This window comes from Kogia breviceps, chromosome 8 (genome assembly GCF_026419965.1).
Source record: "Kogia breviceps isolate mKogBre1 chromosome 8, mKogBre1 haplotype 1, whole genome shotgun sequence".
NCBI classification, from domain to species: domain Eukaryota; kingdom Metazoa; phylum Chordata; class Mammalia; order Artiodactyla; family Physeteridae; genus Kogia; species Kogia breviceps.
The window spans coordinates 91,824,949-91,839,419 of record NC_081317.1 but is presented as its reverse complement, the minus strand read 5'-3'; the positions used below and the strand labels follow the sequence as shown (position 1 = coordinate 91,839,419).

General features: G+C 47.5%; 2 protein-coding genes across 3 annotated transcripts in view; one reads left to right on the top strand and one right to left on the bottom strand.

Annotated features, from left to right (window-relative positions):
- TRIM14 (tripartite motif containing 14) overlaps window positions 1-11,636 on the top strand; it is a 34,066-nt gene extending 22,430 nt beyond the window's left edge. Inside the window, 4 exon segments of the mRNA XM_059070937.2 lie at window positions 813-1,050; window positions 1,052-1,424; window positions 5,575-5,743; window positions 6,848-11,636. Coding sequence (XP_058926920.1) covers window positions 813-1,050; window positions 1,052-1,340 — 527 coding nt within the window. The 3' untranslated portion in view covers window positions 1,341-1,424; window positions 5,575-5,743; window positions 6,848-11,636.
- Window positions 8,076-14,471, bottom strand: part of NANS (N-acetylneuraminate synthase) — a 36,983-nt gene continuing 30,587 nt past the window's right edge. For both annotated transcript variants that reach the window (XM_059073271.2, XM_067039755.1), the window contains 4 exons: window positions 14,192-14,291; window positions 13,234-13,388; window positions 10,107-10,373; window positions 8,076-8,306 (listed from right to left, as the gene is read on the bottom strand). In XM_059073271.2, the coding sequence (XP_058929254.1) occupies window positions 8,097-8,306; window positions 10,107-10,373; window positions 13,234-13,388; window positions 14,192-14,291 (732 nt within the window). In that variant the 3' untranslated portion in view covers window positions 8,076-8,096. The remainder of the gene's footprint in view (window positions 8,307-10,106; window positions 10,374-13,233; window positions 13,389-14,191; window positions 14,292-14,471) is intronic.

Genomic DNA, 14,471 nt, shown 5'->3' with positions numbered 1-14,471 from the left:
AGAAAACTATCCGGCAGTATCTACTAAAGCTAAACATCCACATGCCCTAAGACCTAGACTTTTCTCTAACTTCATGTCTACAGATGTGTATAGTGCAACAATAACTGTTATTGGGAGTTTAAATCACCACCACCTTTCTGGAGGACAGTTTGGCAATATTTACCAAAGGCCTTAAAATCACAGTCATCCCCGTTGACCGAGCAATTCTTCTTCTAAGAATATATCGTAAATAAATAATCAGATACATAAAGATGTATTCATATTAGTGTTTCCAAAACCTTTTTAAAAAGCGTATTTTTTAAGGCAGGGGGAGGGGATAGGTTAAATTATAATTCATCGATACATCAAAATCTTAAGGTTGCCATTAAAATGCTCTTATAAGAATATTTTTTGATGTGGTAAAATGTTCATAAATACATCAATAAATTTAAAAAGCAGATTACCCAAGAGCCTGTATAGTATGACACCAACGTTAAGAAAAAAACTAGAAAGGGGCAAGTAAAAAAAAAAAATTGGAAGCATATACACCCAAGTGTTAACAGTGATAGGATTATTTTTTATTAAATTTTTAGAAATTGGCCACAAATTTCACGGTACAAAATTCAAGCCGTACAACGGGTGTGCACTAAAATGTTCTCTCCTGCCCGTGTTCCCCACCCACCGCCCCACTCGTGATTTCCGTGTTTCCCTGTATTCTACCCTGAACACTTGCGGGACAGCGGGTACCAGTGGGGTCGGTTTCTCGGGGCGGGGCGGGGCAGGGGCACTGGCCCCGCCCATCGGCCGTGGCCCGGTGTCCCCGCCCTCCGCAGGCGCGCGCACGCCCACGCTGGAGCCAGACACGCTGCACGCGCGCCTGCGCCTCTCGGCAGACAGCCTGAAGGTGCGCTGGGGACACCGCGGCAGCCTGGGGCTCAAGCCCGCGCTACATTTCGACGCGCTGTGGCAGGTGCTGGGCCGCGACTGCATCGACGCCGGCCGCCACTACTGAGAAGTGGGCGTGCAGGAGACGGACGTCGGCTGGTGGGTGGGCGCGGCCTACAGCTCACTGCGGCGCCTTTGCCGCCGCCCGCTTGGGCTGCAACCGCCAGTCTTGGTGCCTCGAACTGTATGACCTCGAGTACTGGGCCTTCCATGATGGCCAGCGCAGCCGTCTGCGGCCCCGCGACGACCCCGACCGGCCCCGCGTCTTCCTGGACTACGAGTTCGGCGTCTTCACCTTTTACGACGTGACGGGCGGCATGACCCACCTGCACACCTTCCGTGCCGCCTTACAGGAGCTGCTCTACCCGGCCCTGCGGCTTTGGGAAGGGGCCATCAGCATCTCCCGACTGCCCTAGGGGCCGACACCTGAGTGGCTGCCCTAGGTTCTCCGCGGCTCTGGTCTCACCCGATCCAGACGTGGCTGGTCTCCTGCCGCCTCTGTAAGCATTCCCATCCTCTCCCCTACCAGTCATGCCCTGTGCTTTGAACAGTTCCTCTCCTAGGTAGGCTAGTTTCAGACGGGCCCTAAACACAGGTCCTCTGCTGCTGCTTTCTCATCCCAACTCCCCACCGCCACCAGGGCCCTTATACTACACTGCTTTTAATCCAGGTTCCTGAAAGGACACACCCACAGGTGAGCCCTAAGCATCCTCACTGTGTCAGAATACATGATCCTCAGCCTCAGAACATTCTCCCTCATAGAGCACTCAGAACCGCCTGGCACATGGTAGGCGCACAGTAAATATGTGAATGAATAAGAGTCGCTAAGACTCCTCTGTCACTTAATGTCCCTTGGATCTGCTTCCTCCTCTACACTGTCCTTCAGCTTGTCCATGCCACTCCCTTAAGAGCAGCTGCAAGAGCTTCTTAACACCTCCTGGCCTGAACCCTTTCCCGTGCTCATCCTCCACCCTACAGCTAGAGTGATCTGCGTGAAACCTCACTTAACCTCTTAGAACTATCAGAAGGTTCCCAAGGACTATGGGGTGGGGGGGAAGCACTTTACCTTAGCAGTCAAGGCTTTCCTAGTCTGCCCCAAACTACATATCCTCATCTAGTTCCTACTGCTCTTTTCAGAGACCCTCCAATCAGAACTGTGTGTCGCATAGTTCCACCTCTATACCCTTGCCCTTGCCATTTCCCTTATAAACACATTTATACAGGAAAGCCCCTTCTTCTTTTTGCCCGTTTTCCCCAGGCTTAACTGCCCCCAGGAACTCTCCCCAAGCTACAAGAATCTCTCTGTATCAGATCCACAGTCTGGGACCTGTCTTTCCAATTAGATTGGAAGATTCCTAAGGGCAGCCATGTCCTGCATCCTACACTTTACCCACCCTGAAAAGTTCAGAAAGTCCCTTCCCCCCAAGGCAGCGAGTGAATGACCACTAGCTGGCTGCTATTGAATCAGAACAGCTGAGCTGGGAGGGTCTCACAAATCACTCAGCCTGACCCCATTGTATGTTTGGGGAGAATAAGGTCCTGAAAGAAAGTTGCCTAAAGTCACCCACGGTGATTAAGGGCTCGGCCACCTCCCAGCCCTCAGGCATGTGTCTCACTTGCCCCCTGGCCCAGCCCTACAGGCCCAGCTTTCAACCTGGAAGATTTTACTGCTTATTCATTTCTTAGGGGATGTTGGGAAGAAATCAGCAGGTGACTGTTGCTAAGCAGCCACAGGCAGTTTTCCCAACTGTCTTGGAATCAAAAGGAGAGGGACTAACTATGAGTGGGGTTTGGGCAGCTCAGGCATCCCTATGCTCCTCAGATCCAAAATGTTGCCAGAGAAACCCAGAGAGCCCCTGCTTTCCAGAAGGTAATGACAGAAATAGAGAAGGCCAAATCAGCAGGGCCTCCTAGGGATATCAGCCCCTCTAGTAGGGAGGAAAAGGCCTCTTTCCAGGGTCTGTGACTCAGTTCTGAAGGTTCAGCATCCTGTATGTCAAATTCCTTATATGGTTTTGAAGTGGTACTATCTAAAAGTATCTTCTTAGGTGCTTGGCAGGAGGGCAGTGGTAGGGTGAGGAAAATGCAAAGCTGAATCTCCCTCGGGGTTTAAACAGACTCTCAGTGCATTAATTGGTTTGAACCATATAAAACTGCCAATTTCCAATAGTTTTTTTAAACCTAAAAACGGTACTTTCATATGGGGCAATGTAATGTAAGTAGAATACAAGGCAGAAGGAACCTCAAAAGTGGCTTTAGTCCTAACCAAATCATTTAAAACTCTACCTTGGATAGATGTCTTCAGCACTATGCTCCAGGAATGCTGAGAAGAGGGAAATTAATTCTACTGGGGATGGCCCAGAGCTGAATTCTGACAGGCAGAGGGCATTCCTGACAGAGGAAGATGCATGAACTTGACCCCATATCTCTGTTCACCCCTGCAAACCAAGATTTATTCCCAGACCCACGGCCGCAGGGTCCAAGTAAAAATACTTGCTATTTTGTCAGGCACTGTTCTGGTGCTTTACAGCTATTAACTCATTTGATCCTTACATCACCCCTAGGAAGTAGAAAGTTATCCCAATTGTACACATGGCAAAATTGAGACACAGAATGAGTAACTTGCCCAACGTCACACAGCTAATGGTGGAACTGGGGTCTGTACTCATTCACCATGTTCAGGTGAATGCAGCCGGTCTCTAGCCAGTGCCTACTCACTCTGGCCCCTCTCTCGCTCTCTCTCTTTTTTTTAACATCTTTATTGGAGCATAATTGCTTTACAATGGTGTGTTAGTTTCTGCTTTATAACAAAGTGAATCAGTTATACATATACATATGTTCCCATATCGCCTCCCTCTTGCATCTCCCTCCCTCCCAGCCTCCCTATCCCACCCCTCTAGGTGGTCACAAAGCACCAAGCTGATCTCCCTGTGCTATGCAGCTGCTTCCCACTAGCTAACTATTTTATGTTTGGTAGTGTATATATGTCCATGCCACTCTCTCACTTTGTCCCAGCTTACCCTTCCCCCTCCCCATATCCTCAAGTCCATGTTCTAGTAGGTCTGTGTCTTTATTCCCGTCTTACCCCTAGGTTCTTCATGACCTTTTTTTTTTCTTAGATTCCATATATATGTGTTAGCATGCGGTATTTGTTTTTCTCTTTCTGACTTACTTCACTCTGTATGACAGACTCTGGGTCCTTCCACCTCACTACAAATAACTCCATTTCTTTTTATGGCTGAGTAATATTCCATTGTATATATGTGCCACATCTTCTTTATCCATTCATCTGTTGATGGACACTTAGGTTGCTTCCATGTCCTGGCTACTGTAAATAGAGCTGCAATGAACATTGTGGTACATGACTCTTTTTGAATTATGGTTTTCTCAGGGTATATGCCCAGTAGTGGGATTGCTGGGTCGTATGGTAGTTCTATTTGTAGTTTTTTAAGGAACCTCCATACTGTTCTCCATAGTGGCTGTATCAGTTTGCATTCCCACCAACAGTGCAAGAGTGTTCCCTTTTCTGCACACCCTCTCCAGCATTTATTGTTTCTAGATTTTTTTGATGATGGCCATTCTGACTGGTGTGAGGTGATATGTCATTGTACTTTTGATTTGCATTTCTCTAACGATTAATGATGTTGAACATCCTTTCATGTGTTTGTTGGCAATCTGTATATCTTCTTTGGAGATGGCCCCTCTCTTATTAGGCCTGTGATGCTTTGCTTTTGCCCAGTTACTCTGTGGGACTTAAGTCTACCTTTGGATTACCTTCCATGGGCTCTGAGATGAGGTCTTACACCCAGAGGGAGATTTGGGAGTTTGGGATTCATGTAGCAGAGTCAGAGCTGGACTATAAAGGACGAAAACTGCAGTTTTGGTCCACAATCAATTGTGACCTCAAGCTAGTCACTGTACTCCTTGGGGCATCATCTGTAAAATGGGGTTAATGACCCTACCTGCAGGTGCTATGAGGCTCAAATGAGCCCAGAGGATATGAACTTGCCTTAAAAACTGTACAGTACTGTACCATGCCAGGATCTATCAGCACCCCCAGTGGATTTCCTGTTGTGCCTGACACGGTGCTGAGACAGCCGATACTCCTAGCTGCCATCTGGCAGTAGCAGGAGCCTCCGTGAATATTCAGCACGGGACTGAGCTTCTTTGGAGTCCATGTCTGTAACGGTACTGATCACTTATTCTTTTTCAGACTTGAATTTATAGAAATTTCCTTATTGATAAGAGCAAATTGCTTGCAGATGTGGTTTTAATAAAATATGAATACTGTCCCTCTTAACCGTGCTCTTCATTGGGAGTTTGTGTTGCTTCAAGTATACGGCACCCAAGCCTGGACGGGGCCTCGCTCATTTCCCACCCCCTCCGCTACTTTCTTGCTCTAGTCAGCTGGTCCTTAATGGAATAACTCTAGTAATGGGGGGAGTTCACTATTTCTGAAGGTAATTCATGTTAGAACTTCTTGCTTATATGGCAACAAATCCTGCCTCCCAGCTGTTCCTATCCAAGATAATATTATGTAACTTTGGGTAACTTTTGATCAATATTGAAGCCATTTGTGGTCACTTACTAATTTTTAGAGATTTCAGGGACCCTTCCTTGTCTACTGCATGATATCTTCTGTTTCTGCAGTTCCTCTTTGCCAGGGAGAAGGGGACAGTGATGATAGCCTGGTGGAGACACAGCCTAGCAGAGGGCACACAGAGGTGGCCCAGCGCAGCCAGGGCATGGTGGGCAGGAGTCCATACCGTGAGGAGGGGACAGGCTGCCCAAGAAGCCAAGCTGCCTACGAGGTGGGACGGTAAGCATAAGAGGGGGAGGGGCCAAGGTTGAGTCCGCCGTGTCCTGCTCTGAAGCCTTCCATGGCTTCCCATTGCCTGTTGAACACAGTCCAAAGTCAGCAGGCTTTTAAGCCCCTGCTTCCTTCCTGACAACCTTCCAAATCCCTTCCTTCCTCTCCATGTGGCCATTCCCTGCCCAACTTTCACCTGGACATACAGGGTACTTCCCATGTCCCAGATCCCACAATTCCTCCCTCAGTCACTTCTCAACATGCACGGTTGAATTAAGTGCCACCTCCTCCAGGAGAGCTTCCCTGGCCAACACGTCCTCTCCCATCCCCACTCCCATAGCTCTCATGACTCTTGGAAAACATTTCAGCAATTCACACATGAAGGGCGCTATGTGTGGAGGTACCTGCACCCGATAGGCTGTGAATTCTCCGACAGGGACCGTCTGCTGCCTCACTGTGGGCCCAGCACCGCATCTCCTTCCTGGCAGGTGCTCAGGGATGTACGAATAGGCCAGAGCTGTGCCCAGAGATCCATCCTCCTGCCCTCAGGGCCTGGCACAGCATGAGGTGGCCAGCTGCTCCTGGCTGCAGGCAGCCCCATACTTGACTTACACACGTCATTCACAGGCTATGATTCTCTCTGTGTGTCCTGATGGGAAGCGGGTTCTAGACGATGGCCCTTCTTCACAGTTCTCTCCAACACATTACAGAATCCTCTACCCAAAAGGCAGAGTTAGGCCCTGTGCCCTCAGTGGCTCTTCCAAGTGTGAGCCTCACTGGCTTCTGCCCTCTGAGGGGAATCCAGCTGAGGTCTACAGAGCAGCCTGGGCCCTTCTCACATTCCAGTCTGACAGGACCTGGAAGCAACTGACGGGTTCCCTGCTAGAAACCGCCTGCCGTACATTCTCAGCCAGAGCCCCAGCTAGGCTCTACCCTCCTTTCCTTTCAGACCCACCTCCTCTTCCCAGGCCCTGGAACACATCCATCTACTACCATACTAAGTCTCTTCTTGTTAGGAAGTCTCAGATATTTAATGTCATCTCTGCTCTTGTAGAAAAAAAAAAAAGGCTATGGAATCAGAAATTTTGATTGTCGGCTCATGACTGTTTATAGGGAGAAGTGAAAGGGAGTTAACAGCAGCCAGAAATGGATGTGTCACACTCCAGCTCCTAGCACGTCAATTTCATGGATTCTCGTGAGTACGACCCCGGATTCCCACCCCACCCCACCCACACATACAAACGCGAGTCTCCTTCCAGAAACTTTTGGGATCCACAGGAGAGGGAGGCCCTATCCTCACAAGTAAAGAAACTTCAAAGGGCAATTTATGCATTCGAAAAGAGACTCCAAGGTACACTTTGAATCAAGAGGAATTAAAGTAACCAGGTCAAATAAATATGAACATAGATTAAGAATTTGAAAGTACATTTGAAAATAATCATTAATCTCAGTATTGGTTCAAAAGAACAAAGAGGAATATGATATGGAATCTCTGTGAAAGGTTCATGCTGCAGTTCACGGAAGTCCAACAGTGAGGATCTTTTGTTAGCTGGGTTTGTAATTTCACGACAGATCATGGAAGGGCTGATTTCAGCATTGCCAGCATACTTTCAAGTCACGACAAGCTGCAAATACACCAAGCCCCACACTCCCCGGCTCCCTCACACGCCCCACTGCACGTGTCACCTTCTGACGTACTGTGGTTTACTTTACTGCGCTCCTGGCTTATGGAGCATCTGTCCCTATCTGAACGGAAGTCCCATAAGGACCGCTGTATCCTCAGGCCCCAAAGCAGGGCCTGGCACATAGTAGGCCCTCCATATTTGTTTAAAGAAGGAATAAATGCCATTCCCCTCTCTTTGCTCAGAGCTATGAGTGCTTTGGCATCCTCTGCCTGCAGAACACTTTGGCCAACCCCTTCTCTAATGCCTAGTGATGGCTATACAGCTAACTAGACTCAACCCCAGGGCGGGCAGGGGATAAGGAGAGAGAGCTGGAAGGAAGAGATATTTGGGGTCATTAGGGTTGGTTTTGCAGGCAGGAAGAAGGAAGGCTGAAAGGAGAGGGCCCATACAGCTAGCACTCACTCCTCTGCACCCTCACTGCCACTGGGCAGTGATGAGATGCTTCTGAGCCCACCGCCCCTTCTGGGACAGCCAACCTGAGGCGGAGGCCGCCCATATTTGCTCTCTGTATCCCTCCAATGGGCTTGACCCAGGGCCTGGCCCCTAAATGTCTGCTGTCTGGGTGGGGAGTGGATGAAAGTCAAATCCCCGGAGACCACCACTCCTGCCCCACCTTACCCAGATGCACCTGACGGCACTAGCAAGGCAATCCAGAATTCAGAGAATGGTGCTTTATTTTAAGACTTGATTTTTTTGCCCTGATTTTCTACCGATTCTTCCATGATAGTGTCATCTTCTTCCACAGTGACCAGGACCTTCTTGCCCACCAGACTGAAGATGTCTTCAGGAGGGTAGCCTTTGGGCTCACCCACCTTTATAGTGAGCATGTCCAGTGTTAGAATGGTGCCTTCCAGAATTTTCACTTTGGCCACCACAGACTTGCCCAGCTGTGGATAAAATTAAAACTCAGTGCCAGCCTCACAGAAATAATTAGCAAATAATTAGCGCACATTGCTTTATCCCCAAGGTCCCTGATCAGTTTTCTCGCACAAGGTTACCTGGATAGCAGGGACTCTGTTTTCCCCCTTCAGTGCCTAGAATAGTATCTCACACACAGCAGGGACTTGGCCAGTGTGGGGTGGACTCAGAGACTCAGAGGAGGGGCCTTTATAATAAAGGACTCAGGTTATGTAGCCAAAGAGAGCCAGATCCGAATCCCAGGCAGCTGGGTACAAGCTGTGGCTGAGTTTCTCTGTAAAATGGGAAATAACAGTGTCTCTACCCTGTCAGATGACTACAAGGATTCGTGATAATAATGTGTGTAACCTACCTGGAACATAGACTGCTCCTGGTAAATAAAAATTATGATTGCTTTTGTCATCGTCCAGTTCAGCATCACATTTTAAACATGGGGAAATGGAGGTCCACGGAGGGCAGGTAAGCTGGCCAAGGTTGCGAGGAGCCAAGATGAGAACCTGGGGTTCCTGACTCCTGGCCCACTGCTCGAGGGACACAAACCTTGTGTCCTCCTTGCTCAGTACAATAGCAGTACAGGGGGCACACAGACGCTGAGTATGGAAGGGGGCCTCTTAGGAAGAGGCAGATAGGCTGGGCAGGTGAGGGGAACGAAGGAGACCTGAAGCTCATGACCAGTGTTTCTAGGTCTTGTCCATAGATGCTTTTCAACCAAGTATCTAGTCTAATACTCTGCATCTTCCAGGTAAGGGCCAAGGAATCAGTTCTGGAATTTATGCCAGGACAAAAGGTCTGTCGGCGGATGTTTATCAGATTCTGCATCCTCTGGTACCTCACTGTTTGCCCAGGGAACCAGGAGGCTCAGAACCAAATTAAGTGCTCAACTGCTATAACTCTCATTCCAGTTTCTGGGCCAATTCGCTCCCCTTTTCTTGTATAAGGTAGTTTGTTTCTTTTTACTGTTAGTTTAATTTCCTGGTGTATATGCATCTTTAATTTGAGGGCAGCAAGTAGGCCCCACTGGGATAAAGGACAGCACTCCTCTAGCAGGCCTGGTGTTAGGTCTTTGTTTCGGCTCAGACAGCCCACAGCGTTTGAGGAGTGTCTGCTTCCCTGGCAGCCCTGGGACACCTGGCTCTAGAATCAGAGGCTGAGCCAGGTATAGGCCATGGCTTCCGGGAAGCCCAGATAGTCAGTGTGCCAGGCAGGGTTGGCAGGGTGCGCAGGCCTCCCCGTCCAGTCTGTCTGAAGGTTAACGTTGCACAGCTCAAATGCTCCTGAGGGAACGTTTGCATTGTCCCCCACCAACCCGGTGACAAGCCCCACCCCCATCCGTCCAGTGCCTTCCACGCTTAGGGACGCCTTGACATATCACAGGCCCTCCTCCCACTGCCTCATGGGGCCCCTCTGCCTGGATGTCCCTCAAGGATTACCTACTCCACGGGACCCCAGACTTGACCTACCCGCGTGCCTCATGAGGCCCCAGATACCACCCCCCTTTACCCGGGGTCTAGAGCGCTGGGGCCAGAGGCTTCAGAGACTTAATGGAAAACTGTAATATGATGCCAGGGAACCAGAGAAACAGCTGAAGTTCCTTAAATAACCAGTTCCTCCCACTGCTAATATGAACCCCAAAAAACTCATAGGCTCTTAGCGACATCCCTGCATCATTCCACTGCTCTGGGCTCAGGTAGGGCTGGTACCAACTACCTCTCGGGTAAACACATGCAGCCCCTTTCAACAGTGGCACCCGGCAGGACAGAAAAACCCACCTTCTCATTGCAGGCCATCTCACAGGGCAGCAGCTGCTTGGTCGGCGAGCCCAGGGCCCTCTCCACGAGGCGCACGGACCGCACTAGCTCGGCCAGCTCCCCGGGCTCCAGCGAGGCTGAGTGGTCACTCCCCTTCCAGGTCTTGTCCAAAGTTACGTGACGCTCCAAGACCTTGGCCCCCAGAGCCACTGCGGCCACAGATATCACTATACCTGTTTCATGCCCAGAATACCCTATGGGAATGTCAGGAAAGAGCTTCTGATATTCCTTTAAAATAGAAAAAGGGAGGAAAAAAAAGTTAAATAGTGTGGTACTTTCCGCATACATTCCAGAGTCAGGCAGATCTGAGTTTGAGGCCCAGTAAGCTCCAGGAAGCCTCCGAGGCTCTCTGAGTCTCTCCTTCCCAGGGATAGCAGTACCTGGTGGGAGCTGCTATGAACTTGTGGAGGGCACTCAGCACACTGTAAATGCTCAAAAATGATGGCTGCTGTTATCAGGAACACATCTGAAGAATGTTCCACACTGCGCAAACCACAAAGAATAATAACAGAACTATAACCGAATGCCTAAATCCATTCAAAAAGCATCTGCCACATTTAATTAGCCTGAGCTACTGAAAGCAGGTATGCTATATGCACAAATATCACCATCAATAATACATACAGCCCAATCTCAAAACAGTCCTTTGGTGGGAATGCTAAATAATTAATTAATTGGTTATCTATAATTCACTGGATGTGATGAAAGACATTCTAAGTGGAGTGAGCCTGGTCAGTGAGGGTGACCAGAAAGCTTAAGGTCTGGGTCTTTCTAGACCCAGATGGGAATTAATAGAAGATAAGGATGGCTGAGTGGCAAAGGCCTTGAAAACCAGGCTTAAGGGTATGTGATGGACAAAGAAGTACAGGTTGCTAGGTCAGAGGACTCACCTCGCTGTGACAGGGGTGGGCTGGGCCTGGGGGGCAGGCTGGCAATTTAACTCTGATGGTGCCCTGCTCTAAAGAGAGAGGATGTGAGCATACCTCAGGTGGGGATGGAAGGGATATGAGGACCACACTTCACAAAGGAAGAAAACTGAGGAACATATTTGGCGTCAGACACACTAAATTGTTAATTATGGTAATCTCTGTGGGATGGGATTACAGAGGATGTTCACTTTGTACGTTACATATTTCAGGGCTGAGTTTTCTTTTTAAACCATGTTTAAATTTAAAAAATAACATGATTTAGAGATGAGCTAGAAATGGAGAAAAGACTACAGAACTGGGAGGGACAGAAACTTTAGTTAAAAAGAGAGTATTGTCATTTCAAAAAAGTTTAATTAATTAATTAATTAATTATTTTTTGGTACGCGGGCCTCTCACTGTTGTGGCCTCTCCCGTTGCGGAGCACAGGCTCCGGACGCTCAGGCTCGGCGGCCATGGCTCACGGGCCCAGCCGCTCCGCGGCACGTGGGATCTTCCCGGACCGGGGCACGAACCCGTGTTCCCTGCATCGGCAGGCGGACTCTCAACCACTGCGCCACCAGGGAAGCCCTTTTTTTTTTAAATTTCTTTTTTTAATTTATATATGAAGACTCTTTAGAAAAATGTATAAGAGCTTATATAATCATGGGGGGGGAAAAGCCCCAGAATGTCATATACGGTAATGAAATAAAAATATAAAGGGAAAACTGGTTAATTGCAGTATCAGGATTGTGTGTGTGTATATATTTAGAATTCTACTACTCTTACTATGCTTTCTGTACGATAATTACACACCTATATATTTCCAATTAATTATTTTTCGGGAGCTACCAGGAGGAATTGATAGAGATGGCCCAAGACAATAAGAGACAAAGAATTCTACTCCAGCTTTGCTACCAGGCTGCTGTGAGATCTCAGGCAAGTAAGTACTGGACCTTGTCACCTGTAAACCGACTGAAGTGGAACAGACAAAATGCTGGGAGAGAGAAAGCTCTCAAGGCTGTCACTGTAACAACTCTGACCCTCAAGGATACTCAGAATCAGAGAGCTGGTAAATAACAAAGAACAGGAAAAGCTAGAAATTTCAAGAACGTCTCCTACAACTCAATATGAAGAAAAATGGATTTCTGTACACCAGTGTTCATATCTCCATTATTCACAATAGCCAAAAGGTGGAACCATCCCCAAATGGTTTTGTTGTGCCACCATCACCACCATCCATCTCCAGGACTTTTTCATCATCTCAGAGTCAAACTCTACACTCATTAACACTAACTTCCCAATTCCCCCTCCCCAATTGACAAACAAAATGGGTATTTTGTTTGTCAATATGGAGAAAAACGGTGTATTTGTACACCAATGTTCATATCAGCATTATTCACAATAGCCAAAATGTAGAACCATGCCAAATGTCCATCAATGGATGACTGGATAAACAAAATGTGGTACATACATACAACTGAATATTATTCAGCCTTAAAAAGGAATGAAATGCTAACACATGCTGCAAGATGGATGAACCCTGAAGACATTATGCTAAGTGAAAGCAGACACACAGAAGGACAAGTACTGTATGATTCCATTTATTTGAGATACCTAGAGTAGTCAAATTCATAGAGACAAAATAGAATGATGGCTGCCAGGGGCTCGGGGAGGGGGAAATGGGCAGTTACTGTTTAATGAGTATAGAGTTTGAGATGATGAAAAAGTCCTGGAGATGGATGGTGGCGATGGTAGCACAACAATGTGAAAGTACCTAATGCCACTGAACTGGACACCAAAAAATGGTTAAGATGGTAAATCATATGTATATTTTACAAAAACAAATCCACAACTCACTAAGAAAACCAGTGACTCACAGAAGAGGGGCCGCTGATGGCCAATACACACAAGGTAAAGAAAATGTGTATGGACAATTATGAAGACTCCCTCTTAAATTTTATAATGAGAGAAGTTAAGGTTGGTTTTAAGAAAACATAATTTGTAATCTTTAGAATGTATCTGACTCCTTAACTGCATAGTTGATTCTAATTTGATTCTGCAACAGCAGGATCATCAAAGGATGTTCGAATTACAAAGCATGTCAAGACTGGTTAGAATTTGGGCTGCATCTTCCCCACAGCAAACGGCCCAATCAGACAAGGGCCCTCTCTTGGGCTTACCGAGATGACGCACAGGTTGACATCCTCGGGGTGGAGCGGGTACGCACTGGTGCACTGGAGGAAGCAGAAGTTGGGGTTGAGGGGCTTCACAATTTGATAGACTTGCTTCATGGTGTCCATGGACTGCATCCCGCTGGAGATGACCATTGGGCGGCCTGAGGGACCCAACACCAACACCATCATCACTTTCTTTTTAGGGGTTCTGGCTCTCCCGTAAGCACACCCCTGCTGTTGGTTTCATCATTCTACTGAACCCCACAAACATCTCTTAAGCACCGTGCCAGCCACAGTGGGGGAACAGAGGTGAGCCTGGTGGGTTCCTGTCCTCAACCACAGGAAACGTCGACTCCCCTCAGCCCCATAACATTATTGTTCAGCAAAGTGAACCCAATTAAGAGGAATTTCACACTTTAGAGAAAGATGAGCATCTCATTGGATTAAGAGGTTGCACAGTGTGGTAGGGTGAGCACTGCCCCAGACTCAAGAGTGTGAGGCCCGGGGCGGCCAATGTCCTAGCTGTGTGGTCTCAGATGCCTCGTCGGTGAAGTAAGTAGAAAGCATCATCATCATATGACCTGCTTCAGTCCCAGGATTGTCATGAGGATCAAATGAGATCACTCATGTTGTAAAACCACTTTACAAACTGTGACGAGTGGAGGTTGGATATTATACCTACAGAATACTTCTCAAAGTCAGAGCTTCCTCTAAGAAGTTTTACACATACTGACATATCCTTAATTTTATATAAATATTTTCTTAGAAATTAAAAATAATTTTAATTTAAAAATTCTTTAAACTGTCTTATTTTTCATTTCTTTCCTTTCAAGTCAGCACATGAAAAAGTGGGAGTATAGGCTGACTGGAAAATCTGTCTTCAGGAGACTCCTGTAGTGGGTCATTACTGGTGGGGTAAAAACATGAAGGTCTGGACTCAGATTGACAAAAATTAAACACTCACCTTTTTTGGCTGTCTTTTCCAGATAAGGGAAGTTGTTAGTGTCCCCAGATCCAACTTTGAAAAATGGAACATTCAGTTCATGCAGAAATTCAACTGCCATCTACAAAAATCCAAGAGAGAGCTCCTTTTCACGATTGTTCAAAATCACTGTCCTCAAGACAGGTGAGGAGCCACATATGAAGAGAAAAACCCCTCTTACCCAGCAAGAGGGACTCTCTCAACAACTTGAAAGCAGACACAGATTTGTTATCAGTTATGTCATTCAAATTCAAACATTCCG